This window comes from Sycon ciliatum, chromosome 1, assembly GCF_964019385.1.
Source record: "Sycon ciliatum chromosome 1, ocSycCili1.1, whole genome shotgun sequence".
Classification (NCBI taxonomy): domain Eukaryota; kingdom Metazoa; phylum Porifera; class Calcarea; order Leucosolenida; family Sycettidae; genus Sycon; species Sycon ciliatum.
The window spans coordinates 14,052,300-14,072,299 of NC_088643.1; the positions used below are offsets into that span (position 1 = coordinate 14,052,300).

General features: G+C 46.7%; 1 protein-coding gene across 2 annotated transcripts in view; it reads left to right on the forward strand.

Annotated features, from left to right (window-relative positions):
* The window catches only part of LOC135814594 (ankyrin repeat domain-containing protein 17-like), a 57,565-nt gene that overhangs the window by 5,715 nt on the left and 31,850 nt on the right, over positions 1 to 20,000 (forward strand). For both annotated transcript variants that reach the window (XM_065327744.1, XM_065327752.1), the window contains exons 3-12: positions 7,005 to 7,218; positions 8,071 to 8,185; positions 10,902 to 10,970; positions 12,322 to 12,380; positions 14,369 to 14,479; positions 15,080 to 15,152; positions 17,019 to 17,207; positions 17,615 to 17,778; positions 18,790 to 18,893; positions 19,613 to 19,662. In XM_065327744.1, the coding sequence (XP_065183816.1) occupies positions 7,005 to 7,218; positions 8,071 to 8,185; positions 10,902 to 10,970; positions 12,322 to 12,380; positions 14,369 to 14,479; positions 15,080 to 15,152; positions 17,019 to 17,207; positions 17,615 to 17,778; positions 18,790 to 18,893; positions 19,613 to 19,662 (1,148 nt within the window). The remainder of the gene's footprint in view (positions 1 to 7,004; positions 7,219 to 8,070; positions 8,186 to 10,901; positions 10,971 to 12,321; positions 12,381 to 14,368; positions 14,480 to 15,079; positions 15,153 to 17,018; positions 17,208 to 17,614; positions 17,779 to 18,789; positions 18,894 to 19,612; positions 19,663 to 20,000) is intronic.

Here is a 20,000-nt window from a genome sequence, read left to right on the forward strand (position 1 = left end):
ATGGTAAGACCAAGAGAGAAGATCATCAAGCATTATTCCCAGGTGTTTATGGTTGGAAACAACCTTTATGGGTTCTGGGAAATCAGGATGGTGTAAAAGTGACATGGATGAGATTGGGGGAAGGAACATTATTTCGGTTTTAGTCAGGTTGGGTCTTAGTCGCCATGTTTGCATCCAGCGTAGGACACTGCATATCTGAGCCGACACTCGAGGTACAAGAGCCGCTGAGGACGAGGATGCTGACAGTAGGGTTGTATCATCGGTAAATAACGAGACACTTGGGTTTATAGAGGGTAAATCATTTACGTATGCTACGAATAAAAGAGGTCCAAGTATGGAGCCTTGGGGAACTCCAGAAGACACTGGTAGGAGATCAGAGTTGATGGAGAGGGCAGAAACAAACTGTGATCGGCTACTCAGATAGGACTACAGCCAGGACAGAGCAGGGCCAGACACACCAAAGACAATAATTATGTAGCTTGGCAAGGAGGCCACGATGCCAGACAGTATCAAAGGCCTTTGCCAAGTCAAAGAAACAGAGAGCAATATGGTGTCGAGCATCACGAAGGGTGGCAATGTCGTGTACTAGACGAGCTAGTTGGTCAGAGGTTGAGTCGTTGCGGCGAAAGCCAGATTGGGAAGGGCTAAGGCATGGTGAAATGTGGCAATACAACTGGTCGTAAAATATCTTTTTACATACTTTTGAAAGGGAGCAGAGAAGAGATATTGGACGATAGTTTGAGGCTTGTGATCTGGAGCCTTTACACTTGTAGATGGGCGTGACCTTAGCGATCTTCCAACGATCAGGAAATACGCCGGAGGAGTAGGAAAGGTTGAATATAAGGCACAGTGGGTACGCCAGAGATGGAGCCAGAACTTTGAGAACTTCATTTGGTAGGGCATCAGGACCAGGGCTTTTGTTGCTTTTTAGTCTTTTTAGGTAGCTGCGAACAGATGATGTGGTGGTATGTATAGAGCGCAGATCAGAAGACACAGTCGCAGAACGTTGCAGATGTGGTATTGGAGAGGAATGGTCGTCTGGAATACCAGCTGATGTGAATTGCGTATTGAGAGTATTAGCTACAGACTTGGGGTCAGTCACCATCGAACCATTGGAAGCTAATAACGGAGGTATGTCTTGACGTGTACTAGTTGTCCTTTGAGTGCGAACAAAGGTATACAGGTTAGGCCTGGAAGAGGGGTGAGATAGGGTGGTAGTGAGCGAACGTAAATATGCTCAATACTTAGAACGTGACAATGACTTCACCAGATTGTGCTGTTTTTTTTTGTATAAAGAAATATTAGCATAGGTGGAGTACTTCTTACTTAAGCTGTAGTAGTCGCATTTGAGTTTAATTGCACTTTGGAGATCTTTGTCGAGCCAAGGGATCTTGGGGTTACGGCTGGACTGACGAGGGTGGTGGCTGCCATGTTTGGGTGTAGCGGGTCTTGCTCCGTATTGTGGCACATAGAAGGAGAGCACGTCATCAAGAACTGTGGTGAACTTCTCCACAGCTTCATCAACAGTAGTGGAGGTGAATAAAAGATGCCAGTCACAGGCAAAAAGTGCAGAGTTGATGATTGACCAAGTGGAGGGTGTAACCTTGCGGAAGGCATGTCGCGGAGGGGTAGGAGTCTGAGAGCAGTTGTAAGAGGTGTAAGCAGTGGCAATGTTGTAGGCTAGCATTGTAATGACTTGCAAATGATCCGATGCAGCAAGCGGGGCAGCATCGTCAACATAGCGTACAGAGAGGGGGCGGTTCGTAGCAAGCAAGTCCAGACAGGACAGTCTTCCATTCGGAGCAACACGGGTGGGGAAATTGACAAGCTGCTGAAGGCCAAAGCCGGAGAACACGTGTGATAGCTCCGTACCAGCACGCGATGTGGTGTCACCACTCCACCAGTCAGAATTGTGGGCATTGTAGTCACCGGTAAGAAAAATATCAAATAAAGAGAGGTGCAAGGAACACAGCGTGTCGGTAAGTATGTCGCAAAAGGAGGTGATATCAAGAAGAGATTGTGAAGGGGGGGGGGGGGGTAATGCCAGCAAATGAGTAGCGGATTGGCCCGGAGACCTGCAGGTGCACCAAGCTCAATCCATAAGGCCTCGCTTTGGGGAGAATCAAGGTCATGGCGACGGGTGAAATGTGATGAATGTCCCATCACGTATGAGAATGGCCATGCCACCATAGCCACGTAGGTTTCATCTCAGGTTCTTATGTGTAGATCTGTCTTTAAGGAAGCATGTGTAGCCTGGAACACTGAATAAAAGTGACGGGCTTAGCCAGGTTTCTGTTAAACATAATTATTATGGTGGGCTTGTTGGCATGACATATTGCGTACAATTCCGGAAGTTTGTTTGTTACAAACTCGATGGTGCTCCAGCTTCATTTCGGCATGGACAATTTGTTTTTGAACTTTGAACATTTCAATCTCAAAAGTCACCACTGATTTCGATATGTAAAATGTTTTCTGATCGCCATAACAAAAATTCCCTTGCCGACACACACCATAGCAAGCTCAAAAATTCACAAACATTGTCCAAAAACGGTTGCTCGTCTAAGGTGGCAGCCTGACGCTGAGAAAAATACTTCGAAGTAACATTCAAAAGATATATCTGCAAAACAGCATAACAAAGCTGGTCAGAGAAATGCCAAAATCACATAATTTGCGAACAATGTTCCTTTTCCGGAAAATGAGCAAGAAAATGTGGCTACAATCCCAGAGAACCAGTTTTTATCAATACTATAGCAGTCACTCTAGAACGCAAACCAAAAAAAATTGTTTGATATTCCAGCCGTTGGGGTCCACCCCGCATCATTCTATTTCCTATTTCTATTTTTCTCCTCGGCTTCTTCTTCATAAGCTGTTGACGGAGACTCCCTCGATTTAGGCTAAGGCCTGTGGAGAATCCATATAATATTTGTATTTTGCACTTGTATATTATACAAATACAAAATACAAAGAGCGGAGTCCTCCAAATACAAAATACAAATATGTCAAGGAGTGCAACGCTGCGCCAGATGCGCAATAACCGTGCCACGCAAGAGCGTCCAAATACATTGCCCAATTGTGTCAATTGTGTATGTTTTAGAGGTTTAGCTTGTTTAGCCAGGAAAACGTCGATGCGAATAATGGTATTGATTGTCTACTTCTGGCGAGAAATGACAAAAATATGATGGAAACGGATTACGGCATAGTGCCAAAAAAGCACAAAAATGAAGGTCCAAATCCACCAGCAACATAAGTGTCGCCTTCTTTCTCAGCTGTGGTGTCAGCAAGGCCCTTTTTCTGGCCCGTCTCAGCTTCCTTCCTTGCTGACTTCTCCTCGAAAGAGGACTTCCTCTTGGTGTGGTACAGCCTTTGGTCATCGACAGCTCTCAAGCCGGACACGGTGAAGCTGCTGTATGGGCAATGCATGGCATCAAGGATGGACAGGAGGCTCTCCGCTCCATCATTGAACACGGCGGTGGACAAGTAAACGCAGGTTGCGACAGTCTCAGCACCATTGAATGACTCCTTGGGACAGATTCTCGACAGGGTACCGTTGTAGCACTCATTCACGTTCTGGGTGCCCCCCCCCCCTTAGGCATCGCTTGAGCAGGCCAATATCGGACAGATGCACATAGATCGGCTTGATCACTTTCATCACAGCATCAGGTAACGGATCCTTGTGCTTGACCACCACATCAACACAAGCAGCTTTCCTTTGCCATTGGCACCAGGAGTCCTTTCCAGTTGGACAAAACTCGTGTCTTGGCTTGGAATCCGTGGAACAACAGTGGCAAAGGGAAGCCTATATAGCCTTGGCCATTCCTTGCAGGTCACCGACGTTGCTAGGAACCGCCATGCCATAATAGTTCTGTAATCGATCCATGTACTTTTCGGTCAGGCGACCTTTTCCACAGAGTGGCTTCCCATCACTCAACTTGTCCTTGCCCTGCTTCTTCTTCAGGTCTCTCAATGCCTTGCCGAGCCTCTTCTGGACATGGCCAATGCATTCCTCTTTCTCCACGGCAATGTCTCCGTACGGTTTGTCCGCAGTGACTGCGTCGAACCCCTTGCGGTCTCCGTCGCCGATGTAGTACACATACTTCAAGCCGTTCGTCTCCTCAGAGCGCTTCCACAGCTTCACTGCTGCTTCCGTCTCCATGGCTGGTGATGATGCCTGTGTGTTTATAGAGCGTGTGGCTACGTGCCCTACAGGCCATTCTTCATACTCCTCGAGAGAGAGACCAAGTCGCTAGACTTCCTTGCACTCCACGCTGTGCATTGACTGCAATGCTTGGAAAGTGTTTCCACGTCCAATATCTGCCTTGTTTCATACGAGATTACCGTCTGTACACCGTGCGATGATGAATGGCCTCACCACATCCATGTACCATCTGTTGATACAGCGACACGGTCGGGGAATTCCTCCGCATGCTGCTGGCCAAGGACGGTTTCCGATGCTTTGCACATGCTCTGCTCTGCAACAGTTTTGGAAGCACGAAAGATGGTTTTCCTATGGCCGTCAAAGGAGCGTTTTGACATTGGTTGTGGTAAGTCAAGGATGGAGCACAAGGTCTTCAGGCCTTGATAGCCACGTCCAATCATTCTCATGGCCAAAACTGCCTTTCGGTTCACATTGTAGAAGCGGCTTTTCCCAGTGACTTGCTTCTCAGCCAGCACTTCTGAAGATATTGATCCGCACTCAGTGCACTCCAGTTCAATCGCTGGTGCAAGTCCATGACTATCCTCCTCACTTGGAACCATGCGGCCAGATTTACAACGGGCACAAACACAGGAGGAAGTCAGCAGCTTCTGGAGGGATGGTAAGTCGATTAGTCTACTCCCAACAGCGTCACGTTAAGTTCTTTTGTCAACAGCAGCATCAGCGAAATCACCGCCGTCGTCATCACTGCTCACATCTCCAGTCTCCTCGTCACTGCTATCACTATCCAGAATCGGTCTGTCAAGTTCACATGAGCTAGCGCTGGCATCAAAAACGTGATCATCTTCTTCTTGGCTATCTTGCTCATCCTCATCAACAATTTTGTCTCTCAAATTTAAATAATAATAATCTGTTAACAATGTCGAGCCAAGCAGCTCTATCAGAAGCAGATTGCACAGCATCCAGAAGCGACAGATTATTGCATTGTAAGTCTTTCTTGACAACGTCGATCCATCTCAGACGTGGTCGTCCTCGGGGTCGTCGTATGTCTGTTGTGTTGATTGACATTAGGAGGGCTTGGAAAGAGTACGATTCTTTGCCTTCCCTCACTACATGGCCGAACCACAGCAGTCTCCGTTGCCTGCAGACTTGGGATAGTGGGGTCTGCTCGGTTCTGGCATACAGCGTTGTGTTCGAGATTCGTTGTGGGTACGTGATACCAATGATGGTACGTAGTTTCTTCCGGTGCAAATCGGGCATTTGCAAGCAAATTTAAATGTATGTTTCCTAATAACACTCGCTTCTTCCTCTTGATACCACATACGACCCCATTGCCCAAAATTTATATATTTCGAAATTTTGCGTGTTAAAGGTGGTTCCACACTTTTCATCAAATTCGTTCAGTTCTGTACGCAGTTGACAGTTATTTTCTTTCCATCACCGGGCCCTTATTTGGGCCGAAACGCATCCGTGTGAGTCTTGATTAGTGGGAGAGATCTGCTTTTTGCACGCTTCAGGATGGACTGAGTGTGAGGTGCTGGGCATGCCGTACGAAATCATATGGAATTCATTCCGAACGCAAGCTATCCGCTGTTCGATGTGTATGTCCAGTATGTAGTATGACTGTGTTCAGGCAATGCAAGACATACAAATACAACGAGGAAGCAAATCTACTGTAAATTGAGAAAATTTCACCGGAGCTTAAATGTCCCTTTTTGCGACCACCACACATTCGCGGATATAAATCGCCGCAAACCTCTCTGTACATTGATTGTAGACAGTACAAGATCCGACTGAAGAGATAGAATCGCAAAGGTTTCTCATCGTGAATCAGCCCAATTTATGAAAACGCTAAATTTGCGCGCCGGTTAAGTTTGTGGCTTTACAGTAACGTTTTAATGAGTTACATTTCATTTCTTTCGAATAGGTGCACCCCGCTCTTGCCTCACCACAAGTCTCCAGCGAGACGTCCGCCTCGCACCTATCTGCATTTTTAAGCCCAGCTGCCTTCGTGATCTCGGCACCTATGCCCGCGACAGAAAACAATGGAGTAACATCTGCTCAGCCATTTAGTCTAGTACTGCTCTTCTTAAATTTGACCTTTACTACAAGACTCTTTTTTTTTTCATTTCGTTCTCCCACTCTCACACACACATGCTCACAGTTAATTCTGCCGTCGTGAGTCCCATTCGGGACGGATACGAGAATAATAATAATAATAATATTGACTGGTTTTGAGGGAAAGAGACAAACGGGAAAATAATAATAATAAGTTCTGTTGAGGCTGTGATGCCTCATATGTGCTATAATAGCATATCTTACAGTACTGTAGCGGGCCGCAGTCTCTCGGAGGCAAAAATACAAGGGTCTCAGTGAACACACTGTAACTGGCAATTGAAATGTACTGGCAACGAAATTAACTGATCGGCAACTAAATGAACTAACTGGCTATAAAAGAATCGTGAGCAGCAGCTTTGATACAAGGGCAGACCCCGTACGCTAATGTACGGGGATACGCTAACGTATGGGGATACAGTATGGGGATATGCTATACTCTAAACGCTATACGCTTTGAAGTCCCCAGCGTCCCAACGCTACAGTACCTGTGCTGGTTTGTGGATGCATGCCGACTGAAGTTGCAGAGTGCAGGCTAGCTGGGAGCTGTGTGCAAGGTTCCGCAGGTGGTGTTACTGTGACGGACAGCCGAGCGGCTTGCACTCGGTACCTCTGTGCTCTCTCTCTCTCTCTCTCGCTCTCTCTCTCGCTCTCTCTCTCTCTCTCTCTCACACACACACACACTTGCTTAGCTGTGTGTTTCCTGTTCCGTGTGTGCGTTGCTTCTTGCTCCAAGGTGCGGGCTCGTCATGTCCATTGGCATTGCTGCAAGAAACGTCCGCCGAGTCCCCCGCTCGGCGTCTTGACCTGGACATCAGGGAGATGCAGCGATGCCCGTCATTCGTGGAAGATGACGGCGAGTCAGCATGGCAACAGCAACAGTATGGTAACCTGTTTCCACGCGGACTGTTGAAGCGCAATAGGCCGTTGGACCAACATGCCGAGAATAGGTGTGTGCCTTGTCTGCCACGCTGTAGCTATGCTTCAAAGCACGTACGCTTGCAGGGAGTAATTTAACCGGCATCGCATCGCAGTTTGCTACACTTCTGAGCTGCGAAGCAACTTCAGGTATGTGTCGCAGAAAACTGCGATGCATGTTGATTTTTCACTGTACCCTATGATGCACAGTGTACGCGCCGGGTGTGTCTCCTAGGGATGAAATACAGTCAGCAAGTTGCTAAGGGAGCAGTACCGTAATTCTCCGACTATAGGTCTCAACTTTGTACCCTGAACTTCTCTGGCAAAGAAGGGGATGCGACTTGCAATCGAGTATGACCGTCTGCTTGTGTGAGTATACATTGAAACAATATGGCTCAAACCTGAACGTGGGGTGCGACTTGTAACCGGGGAAATCTATTAGTTGTGAAACGCTATCCAGTACAATCGGTGACTACTACTTATCACATACATTTCTCATGAACTGTCGAGAGCATTTTCCATGTTTTCTCTTCAAAGACGCCACAGGAAACACAGTACAGTAGACAGGCTACTGATCTCGACACGAAGTTTTCGCGATCCAGACAAGCGGAGCAGTTCGCAGCGTACCGGAATATTTTTCACGATTCTAGCGATCCAGACTCTGTATACTAGTATCGCTTGCTTCAGAAACTAATAAATTGGAATTCGGGCTGTCTGATCGTTTGTGATTTTATGATTTTTGCCTTTGTGTGAGAAACGTGAACATGTCTGCGTCACGACGATTAGGCAGTTTACGATACTGAAAATCGATACTGAAAAGGGGTCGAAATCTTTGTCATGACGACGGTCATCAGCACCTTCTTTTTTTCTGCTTTATCCTTTAGACTTGCGAGGGAGTATCTCATGGCTCGGGAATGCACTCTACTTGGATTGCTGGAAATTGCTGTAGGCCAGTCCAATTTGGAGATTGTTTCTCTACTGCTGTCGGAGGGGATAAAGGTAAGAAGGATGGGCGGAGGGTGAGTGGGAAATTACTAATTTACTACCACTTCAAATTCCACTGTGGACAAAGTCTGAAAACAGCATGCAACCGCTAAACAACACAGCCTAGCAGAATGTCTAATTTCAGTAAGGATGTTACGTTGTACGTACAGGCCTCTTAGGCTTTGTACAGGGTAGATCTACCCTCCCCAAGGTCCTAGGTGTGAATCAAGCTGAACACGGCACCACGGCAGCTATGCTCATGATTGAATCGTATGGTGGTAAAGACATACCTGGCAAAATGGTGAGTAAATACATTCCTGCACACACGCACGCCCGCGTTCTCTCGGGTAGCGCTTGGCGCACAGAAGTCGACACAGCAATGACTTGGCACGATTGTGATGTACGTTTTCTTTTGCTGTCTCGGCTGGTCTCATCAGGAAGTCTTGCTGTTGGGTGTCTTCGCACGGAGCTTGACACAGGAGAAGATTCGAGCTCCGTGTGGAGGCATCCAAGCAAAAGACTGCCTGATAAATCCACGTGTCAATACGGAGACTCCCTCGATTTCGGCTATTAAAGGCCTGTGGAGAATCCATGAAATAAAAAATACAAAAACCTTAGGTCTGAGTGTTATCTTGATGCAAATTCAGCAGGCGGGCTCGCTTGAATGAAAATAAATTCAACTGATTTCATTCGAGCCGAGTTGCAAACTATTTGAGTGTTTGCAGCATGCACTGCACATTTGTGCGGATGCTACCGTATCGTACGGACCCGCTCGAAATTCTCAAGGCGTGCGACGAAAAGTGCGCCAGAAAATGAAAATAAGGAGAGCGAAGACGTGCGCGCGATCGATCGTTCTCCTTTCACCAGATGCTCTGCTGCATTGGAAGAACGTTTCCAACGATTCGCACCAAGAAATGAATTGGAGAAAGCGTGTTGGACAGCACCTGCAGAAAGCGAACACGCGCAAGCCTGAACGCTTTTACGTGTGAAATGGTCGAGAACGATAGAGTGGTTTTGCGTCTTTGTCATATGACCAGTTTGTGTAGTAATCATGTCATGTGACCAGTTTGTGTAGTAATCATGTCATGTGACCAGTTTGTGTAGTAATCATGTCATGTGACCAGTTTGTGTAGCAATCATGTCGTGTGACCAGTTTGTGTAGTAATCATGTCATGTGACCAGTTTGTGTAGTAATCATGTCATGTGACCAGTTTGTGTAGTAATCATGTCATGTGACCAGCTTGTGTAGTAATCATGTCATGTGACCAGTTGTGTAGTAATCATGTCATGTGACCAGCTTGTGTAGTAATCATGTCATGTGACCAGTTTGTGTAGTAATCATGTCATGTGACCAGTTTATGTAGTAATCATGTCATGTGACCATCTTGTGTAGTAATCATGTCATGTGACCAGTTTGTGTAGTAATCATGTCATGTGACCAGTTTGTGTAGTAATCATGTCATGTGACCAGTTTGTGTAGTAATCATGTCATGTGACCAGCTTGTGTAGTAATCATGTCATGTGACCAGTTGTGTAGTAATCATGTCATGTGACCAGCTTGTGTAGTAATCATGTCATGTGACCAGTTTGTGTAGTAATCATGTCATGTGACCAGTTTATGTAGTAATCATGTCATGCGACCAGTTTGTGTAGTAATCATGTCATGTGATCAGTTTGTGTAGTAATCATGCCATGTGACCAGTTTGTGTAGTAATCATGTCATGTGACCAGTTTGTGTAGTAATCATGTCATGTGACCAGTTTGTGTAGTAATCATGTCATGTGGACAGTGGAATCAACATGGCTGACATTATGTGACCAAGAGTACATCAACCAGAGTGTGCAACTCAGGATGGTTCCTGTGGGAGCGTAATCCGTGCAGTACTTCATTTCTGACGGCATGGTAAGCCACAGGTACGGTAAAAAGTTGCGTAACCAGTCACGGCGGTGCAGGTCACTGAGTTTGTCCTGATTTCGGTTTTTTTTATACAGATAGCCTGGTGAATTTACTTGTCAGCGGATGTACGCAGTGTACACAGTCACACAAAAACACCAACATCCTGAAACAGGATGTCTAAAATCATGCAAACTTGGCTGATTTGCGGTCTGTGAAGCACGAAAATTTGATCTGTACGCAAGTCGCGGGGTGGCTGACCTCATCAGGCAGACGTAGTGCAGGAACTGCGCTGTTTCAGATCAGATATGCACAGTGGCACACTCTGGTTTATGTACTCTTGATGTGACCAATAGAGGCGAGGGTTGAGTGGAGTTGGAACCAACATGGCTGTCCTGTATGGTCATGTGATAGGTGTAAAACCACTATACAGAAAAGTAACTTAAATTCTGAAGCCCCCGAATGCTATTTAACCATAGCTATAAAGTATCGTAGATCTAACTGATGCCTCTGCCACCTGGACACCGCTTGATCTTTAACACAGAGAGAGAGAGGATGATTTCATTGTATGAAGGTTAGGCTAGGAACACGTTAGCCCCTCAAGTCAGCCATCGCCAGCAGCACTTCATATGGCGTACTCTCCAGGACATGTTCTGGCGCCGGCTGCAATGATGATGTACGATTTCAACCGGGTCAAGGAGATGGAATGGGGTAATACTGGGTGCTGTTCACAGGTATGTTGTTCAAAATTGTGTAATGTGATTGTGTAATTACCCCCCCCCCCCTTCTTTCCATTTTTCTCTCCCCTCGCCTTATTCCCTCTTGTTGTGTCTGGAAGATGTGTGGTTCACCTCTAAGGACTGCGGTGCGGCACGACTGCGTGGCAATTGCCCAACTGCTGTTGAAGGTACTTGCACACTGTTATGTCTTTAGCGTAGACCAAGTGTTTTCGTGCCTATGCACATGAGATGAATGACAAATTGCACCCGACTAGTATCGGACGATATCTGCACTCACTTCTGGCGCTGTTCGTGCAGATTCCCGAGCCGGTGCTGCCCGAGTGCAGTTTTCATTTGTTGCCCCACACGTCACCGTAATGATGTGACACTGTGACATCCACCGTACATGTACTTGAACTCTTGTGCACATGGCGGTATGGCTTAAATTGGCTTTACAAGTCAATTACCTGTACTCACTCGATTAGAAGCCGGGGCTTTTTTCATTGCCAATTATTTTGAGGAGGCTTCTATTCGAGAGTGGCTTGTTTTATTTCAATCCATACCAGCATTCCAATAGAATCCCTAAAGCGTTCATATTCAAAGCAACTCAGCACCGAGTTAGGTTGCATACGCTGCGTTGACCTGGACGTGTACAGGTATATGCATGCATGCACATGCACGATGTGTTTTGTATGCCCCTGACCTTACCATATGTTGAGTACGAAAAAGGACAACTGACGACATACTCTCCAGACATTACAACGGACAACGGGAACAAGTTAGTGGGAACGACATTTATTAGAGGTTGACATGGACGAGACGGGGTTGACATAGACGAGACGGGGTTGACATAGACGAGACGGGGTTGACATAGACGAGACGAGACGAGGATTATTGACGACGAGACGAGGTTGACGAGATGAATTGCGGTTGAGGACGACTGGGCATGGGATGATCTCAGGATCGTGGGTCGATCAATAGTCGGGCGCCAATGTTGAGTACGAAAAAGGACAACTGACGACATATTCTCCAGACATTACAACGGACAACGGGAACAAGTTAGTGGGAACGACATTTATTATAGACGACGAGACAAGAGACCAAGACGAACGAAACGACCACATTGAAGAGTGAGAAAGAGAGAAAGAGATCAAGTCTGAGCGGCAAGATAAAGGGCCTGGGTAGCTATGGCAATTATGGGCGCGCAAGTAGCTACCCAGGCCAACTGAACAAAAGGATACAAAAGGTGAGTACGCGAGTGCATGCAGGCGAGCTAGAAAAGGTACGGGAGGAGGTACCTAACACATATATGGCACTACCTGCTCACCCCATCCTTTGCAAAATTAATAGTAGTTCGGGCTTCTATTCGAGAGGGGCTTGTATTTTTCTAACGGTTATTGTAGGGGGGGGGGGGCTATTATTCAAGAGGGGCCTCTAATCGAGTGAGTACGGAATTGACACGTGGTGGCTGTGCGTGTGTCCTCTGCACATTGTTCATGCTTGTTTGTATTGTGGCCGTTGCCTTGCCTGTACACGCAGAATGGAGCAAGGACTGTGGACACGTGCTCACCCGAATACGCCAAGTCGCACAAGATGAGGTCTGTGCTAAGTCTTTGTTGGTTTCAGGGTTCATATACTTTCTATTTGAAGTATTCATAACTGTTAACCATGGACTACTTCTGGCTAGATTAACTCTTTGTAATCACTGGTGCTAGTGAAGCTTATAATTACCAGATCCACTCTGATTTAGCCACCCACACTAGTACCAAGTATTACCCTCACTGGGGGCAGGGGTAACTGCAGTTGGATCCCAGAAGTGGCGTGTCCAGGATTTGGCTGAGGGGGGGGGGGGGGGGGAGGTTGCGGCGGGAATGGGGTGGGGGTAGATGACATCATGCTACTGTCCCAGGTCAGCAATTTTGAAAACCGATGTCAAGGAGCCGTAAATCTCACACACCACGAGCAGTATTTCTGTACACGCAGAAACATTGTACATTGTAAACTTCAATTTGCCGTTATGTGAGCGAATCAACTGCAATTTATGCGGGTCCAACAATTTCTCACCGCTCAAAGCATCCTTTACATAGGCAGCGGTACTATGTCCACTCGTCACTGTGCGCTGTTCTTCATGTTCTGGCTGCTCGCTGACAACAGGTTGTAATAGATTGACTAGTAACTGTTGACGCCACCTCATCTCTCTCTCTCTCTATCTCTATTATTTCGTGATATCTAACGTATTTACTGTTGATCACTACCACGTATTATTACTGTTGAACTAACGTGTTACTTCTTATTATTTATTCACGCTGTGTTCGTGACGTTCTTCCTTTTCCGTATTATTGTGCGTGCACACGATGACGTAGGTCGCCATTTTGTCCGTGTCATCTTGGTGCGTGAGCCTTGATCCTTTTTCTCTCGCTCTTTTAGTTTTAGTTATTCTTGTGCAAAAGCAAGTAATTCGTCCAATGTCGAGTGGGCTGTGAGTGTTGCATGTTGGGCAGTGCAGACGGGGTAGTTCACAACAAGGTGCTTCCACGTCTGGCGGAGTGTGACTGTCAGTCCGCTCCGAAAGTTCAACTGGAATAACAGCGACTTCATCACACCCACTGTTTCCTGTTGGAGCGGCAGCAGGAGTTGCGCCGCCACAGGAACGCTTTGCAAAAACAATTTGGCTAGAACCCTGCATGTACTGTGATACGATTGTCGGAGGACAAGCATGGTTGTAGGCATTGGTAACAACTGTTTTCCAGGCCCGCCGGAAGCAGCTTTCGATTGGTCCGGCTCTACCATAGCCTTTCATACTTTCTGTATAATATAGAGGATAAGCATGACCCCTTGAGCAGTAACTAACGATGGTGGTCCGGTGATGACCTCACCAACCGGACTGGAAAGGCTTGTATTCTGAGCGGTATAAGTGATGGCAACGCAGTTGCCATCTGACCTGACAGCAGCTAGACACTGACGGCGTTGAGCTAGTCTCCATCGTACATTACTTTTGCTTTGGGGTTCTATCTTTTTTATTTTTTATTTATTTATTTTTTAGCTTGGGTCTTTCCCTCGAACTAGTGAAGATTTGTAGAAAAGGGTTCTATATCCATTATTTTACTGGGTTTGCGTTTCTTTCCGATGATTCTTTGTTTTTACCAATGTTTGTGCTGCCCGCCATTCATGTGTTTATTTTGCCCGTAAAAGAGACTTTCTATACAATGTACCAAGCAGGGAGTCGTAAAATACCGGTATTTTATGACTCCCTGGTACCAAGAGTGCATAACCCCCAAGAGTGTGCAACTGCCTGCACAACCTCTATGCAGTGCTGCGGCTCGCCGGCGGCATACCTTCACATCACATGACATGGTTCGAAAGGTTACGCTGGAAAACAGCGCAACGACCAAGAGAGTTGAACCCAAAGCTGGGTCGCGTACAATATCTATCATGCACAGAGTGTAAATAATGTGTACGGGTTCACCACATGTGATGTGAAGTTCTGCCGTCGCAGACCCCATAGCTGGAGTTGAGCACTCTTGAGGGTTATGTACTCCTTATGGTACCTGACTGGATGGTATTGCCGTGTTCTGTTGACGTCCAGGCAGCTTCTTCTGAATGTACCTCTGCTATGCTCTGCTGCCGAGGTCGGTGATGTAGACGAGGTCCGCCGCCTTCTGGCCTGCAACACGCCGCCCAATGGCATTGGACTTGGGTAAGCCTACCTTTGCGTGTGTGTGTGTGTGGGGGGGGGGGGGGGGGGTGAAATTTAGGAGTGAAACAACTGAGTCAATAAGGTGGAGCCGACCGAGGGAAAAAAGTTCAAAAAATCTTATCACCTCGCATATATGTTAACACCTACTCGATTTGCGGACAGCATGCTGTTTCGTTCTTTGTGAACTCATCAGCTTCGCGCGGAGAAATCTGATAGCAATGAAAAATACAATTTCCAAAGTATGTTAACATCTAGAATCTATTATTACAAATGCCCGGAGGTGCATGTGCATGTATGTGTGTGTATGTAGTAACCTACTAAGTATGCAGTGTTTGTGTTCATGCACACAAGGGCATATCGATAAGCAGTCGATAGTCAGTCGATAGCATTGAATAAGGAATTTGGGTCTGTTGTTTTGCCTCTAAGTGGCATTATGCTGACGTGGGTGATGAGCCACCATGCTTAAGTTAAAAGTCCTTTTTCTCTTGCAGTTGTGGCTTCTTAGTGTTGAAAATGGACTTCGGCGGCTGTAATTTTGCTCTGGGTTAACTGTGCATTTTCGATCTTCCGGCTAATGCTGTTACTTCTGTTGCTGTCCAGGAATAAGAACTCACTGCACTTTGCGTGTATGTCTGGTCATGCAGAAGTGGTAAAGTTACTACTCGATGCTGGTGTAAGTGATGGTAGAATGGGCATGACCAGAATTTGGGACATACTGAAAGTTCGAGGGAGGGGGGAGTTCCAGCTGGAAACACAAAGCAAGCTTCGCTGCAGGCTTCACGAATGCGAAAATGTATATACACTTGTATGCGTACATGATGTGTGCAGCTTGCGTAGATCTATGCGTGTATGATCTATCACGCAAGGGAAGCGGTTGGATCCCCGCCAAGGAAACATAACTTGTGTGTTGCTTGTTTGTTATGGTGCCTGTGGATTGATTGATTCAAGAAACTCTGAGTAGGTACGTACTTGTTTCCTACCAACAGCTTCCTTTGTGTGTACCAGCTCCGATAAAAAAAGTAAATTATCATGTCCGTTCCCGAAGGGAACTCATGACGGCCGCTAACACCCGGTTAAACCAGCAGCAGATGCAGCCATGCTGCTACCCACAGTCAACTGGGAACTTGTGGCCAGGCACAAGGGGTACATGGTTGCGGCTAGTGTTTTTTTCCACTTGTGCCAGTGGTTGTGAGACTGATCACTTTGCCCCCACCGTTAGGCGCTGCATGTGCTGCTGGGTTCACGACCGCATTGTCAAGCGCTCTTCGCGGTGGACGGGGTCACTTCTCATTTGTGTTATAGCACTTTGCGATGGACGGGGTCGCTTCTTTTTTGTGTTACTCATACCTGCCATATTTGGCAATGTTATTATTATTATTAGACACAATCTCATAGCATGTGACAAGCATAGCTAATGCAGGGACAGAATCCCCGGAGACAAGGGCGTTGAGCCAGCCACGGCAATAGTAAGCTAGGAAAACAAAGCAAATATGAATTAGAGCAGAAAATGAATGGAAAATTACAAAGAAAAACGATTAACGGAAGTGAGCACTATCAAAATTCGTGCATCACCCAGGTATTCGAGAATGTTCTTCGATGATAATTATTGCGTCTAGTTCAGTTGTGATAGTAGATCTTTAAACTGACCAATAGAAGAACAAGTTTTCAGACCGTATGGTAATGATAACCAATGAGAGTAGCCGGAAAACAAAGGGGACTTTAGATACTGGGCTGACTTAACAAGAGGCAGGATGAGCGCGTTACGGGTTGAGCTTGTCGAAAACCAATTGTACTTCATCATGTGTGAAGGGGTTTTATGAAGAAATATTTTATGAACCAGTGTACAGAGATGGTGCTTATGACGAACGGAGAGAGGAGAAGTGTGTGCAAGTCGATAAAGGGCATCCGAAGGAAAACATCGATCCTTGTTGTAAAGAATTTTAAGTATAAATCTATGGTGGACTTCTAATTGGTTCAGAGTTGTGTCAGAAAGGCCACACCAAGCGGTATCGCAATAGTCGAATATAGGGAGAATATAGCACTGATAAAATAATAGTTTACACTGGATGGGCAAATGAGTGCAATGTGGTTGTAGTACCCCTAATGCTGAACTGGTTATGTGCAGTGGGCTTATAGCTTGGCTGGCCTAGTTTCACGCATACTTCGTGACACCGCTTTACGAGCTGCCTCTGCGCCTTGATCCTGGACGGTGTGGTGGCGTTCCTGCGGATCCGGAAAACTCCGCGCAACCAAGTCTCGCGCAAACCGTGAATGTGCCGAATTTTTCGGAGTACAGTATGAGCGCACTTTGAACACTCAAAATTCACCGAAAAAAGGGGGGGGGGAGTTGCGGCTTATACTCTTATGATCAAATTAACGGTCATAAATAGGGTAGATGTCTGTAGTGGGTGGGGAAAAATGGGGGTGCGGCTTGTGTTCCAGTTCGGCTTATACTCCGGAAAATACGGTATTAAATTATTTTAATTTTTAAATACAATACAAATTTTATTGACACTGTTCATTATTTTTTGTGTTGCAGGCCACTGCTAACATCAAGGGTGGGTCACAGCAACGAACTGCCTTGCACTATGCTGCCCTTTCCGGCTGTGTTGAAGTTGCTCAGTGCCTGCTCGAAGCCGGTGCCAAAGAAGACATACGCGATTCGCTTGGTTTCACTGCGCTAAACCTGAGCGACACTGCCGAGATGTGCAACTTGCTGAAGAACGCGGTACGCGGGAAATGTTTTGAGCAGTCTTCGTACCATCTGGGCTTTTGTTTTCCAGTGCTATTCGCAATGCTCTGTGCCGGGGACAGTTCTCTTAAAGGGTCTAAGCTATGGGCGTGTCTTTCACGTGCCACAGTATGTATTTGCCTATAAAATGGAAAAGCTGACATTGGGAAACCCTGCTCAGGTCGAACAGAGGCATCATCTATCCAACCTTCGGCCAAAGAGGTTCTACAAGATGCCGTCGGGTTTGTGTCACAGGCGTGTGCGCATGCATGCATGCATGTATGCTCTGTATATGCACTTTTTTCTTTTTCTTTTTTTACCTGGAATGAAGTGCTGAATCAGATCTCTTGAACATGTAGTTTCTGTGTGTTCAACATGTGCGTGTGTGTTGTATGCTCGTATAGCAATCACCATCATTGTGCATTGCAGCCCAGGGTGGCGATATCGCCATGGCGCGGCAACTCCTGGAGGACGACGGTCTCCGTAGCGACGAGAAGCTGGTCTTAATAAACCAGCGCAACGAGAAGAACCACGCTGCCATTCATCTGGCCTGTGTGGCCGGTAACATGTGAGCGAGGCGTAAACTACTAGTGCTCGAGATTCATTGTTCACTCACATCTCTCTTATCCGGACCTCGAAGTTATGGGCACCTCGGTACACCTGGCACTCTCTGGGTGAGTTTTATGGACATATTGCTACTCTTCTGCTAAGTTTCGTGGAAAGAGTGACACCAAATGCCCGACCTCTGGCCCTTTCCCATTGAAGTGTACATAGGTTTGCAGCTCTTTATAAAAATGCTTTGCTTAACGGAAACGTATTTCATTGCAAAGAGCTGCGCTTCGGTCCTCTGAGCTGTGCTGAGGAGCTCTAACAGAGCGAAACAGTTGCTGTCCACAGATTTGAGAAGTGTACATGATTCAGATTTGCAGACTTTTCAAAGCTATGGGCAGTACCCAGGCCCGTAGCGCCCGGATAAGAGAGATATGCGTGTATTGCCAAATGCCATACGTTACAGTTAGCCGTAATGCTGGCGTTTGAAAGCGACCTTTTCTGGCTGTCAACATATTTCTTGTGCTGTACTCTCCAAGTAGAAAGAAATGGCGGTTCACACTGCATCGGAGGTAGAACTGCTACACCTGCATTGCTGCATTGCAATCTTCACATCACTGCACTCGAGGTGCACTGGAGTAACAGCCGCACCCGGATTTTTGTCACGAAAATTTAATTCACCGACTTTTTTGGGTAAATTATTGGTGTTTAAAATGGGGCTTATAGCTTATACTCTTGAAAGTACGGTATCGTTGATTGTGACAACATCTATAGTATAGTGAATAAGACCACACAGCCCCGACAATAGCCCCAGTCTCCTGATGATTGCTTTTCAGCATGAAACTCGTGACTAAAGACATTTAATCACTTTTTTTGTTCCACCGGATTTTCGTGTGTATCGTTGATTGTGGTGTTCTAACCTTTAGGTGCTTTAGATCAAACCTGGAACGCTGGGTGTGAAATGGAGTTGTTTCACATCATTTTGCACACAGGAGCTAACCCATTGTTGTGCTGTGTTCTACCGCTGTAGTGAGTTCATACAGCTGCTATTGCTGCATGGTACCAACGACTTTTGCGTGAACATGCCTGGTGGTTCCGGCGAGTGGACGCCGCTGATGTTTGCCAGTGTTGCAGGTTAGAAACCTATCCGCAGTCGCCTGTCGCTGCTTTTTCAGTGTTGACGTTGTAAGAATGTAGTCCCTTACTTAACCTGGAGGTTCTCTTGTTAGTACTTTATTTATTTTATTTGTATTTTTAACAAGATGACCACCGCAAACCATCAAGGTGTTGTTGCTGCTGTTGATATTGCCGTTGCCGTCGCTGATGTCGCTGTTGCTGCTGCTGCTGCTGCTGCTGCTGCAGCAGTTGTTGCTGTTGCTGCTGCAGCAGTTGTTGCTGTTGCTGCTGCTGCTGCTGCTGTTACTATTGCTGTTGTTGAATTCTTGATTTTCCCGATGGCACCATTGCCAATAAGAGATTGTTGTTGTTGTCGTCATTGTCGCCGTCGTCGTTGTCGTCGTTGTTGAGTTCAAGAGGACTACCAAAACAGGCCGAGGTCGAATAGTGATGGCCCACAGGCTGTACAGCCATGTACATACCTGGGGCATCGGAAGGCATTTTAGTGTGGTCTGAAGTACGATGTGCTCGTGGGGGAGTGGTGGCTAAGCTGAAAATTTTGCAATTTGGAGCCCAGATCAGTGTATGTTATTGGTTCACGGGGTACCTGGGGCAAAAAGTTGTACTGTCAATACCATAGTGACCGTACCGTGTCCGACGCTCCTGCATGTGTATGTCTGCTGTCCGAGAATTCTAGCCATGATGCACTCGTGTTGTGTGTGGTCTTGTGCTGTCAGGTAAAGCCGCCACGGTGGAGTATTTGCTGTCCGTTGGAGTGAACGTGCCGGTATGTTGCTCTGACAATACAGACCCAGCCGTGTAGCCCGCATGGGGTACCGGGGGGGGGGGGGGGGGGGGGGCATGTGCACCCCCCCCTAAACATTTCGACCTAGGTTCAGCATGCATAAAATGACCATGATGACATGCACTAGCCATCCCAGTACACGTTTGATAGGACAGCCAGCTACAGTGAACTACCGCCGTGCACCCCCCTAAAAGAGGGACCAGCTACGCCCTTGACTGACCACTGGTACATTGCCACCGATGACCGATGACCGCAGTACAACAGTAGAATAACTGTAGGGATGATGTCACTGCAGTGTGTCAAGTTGCTGCTTTCCATTA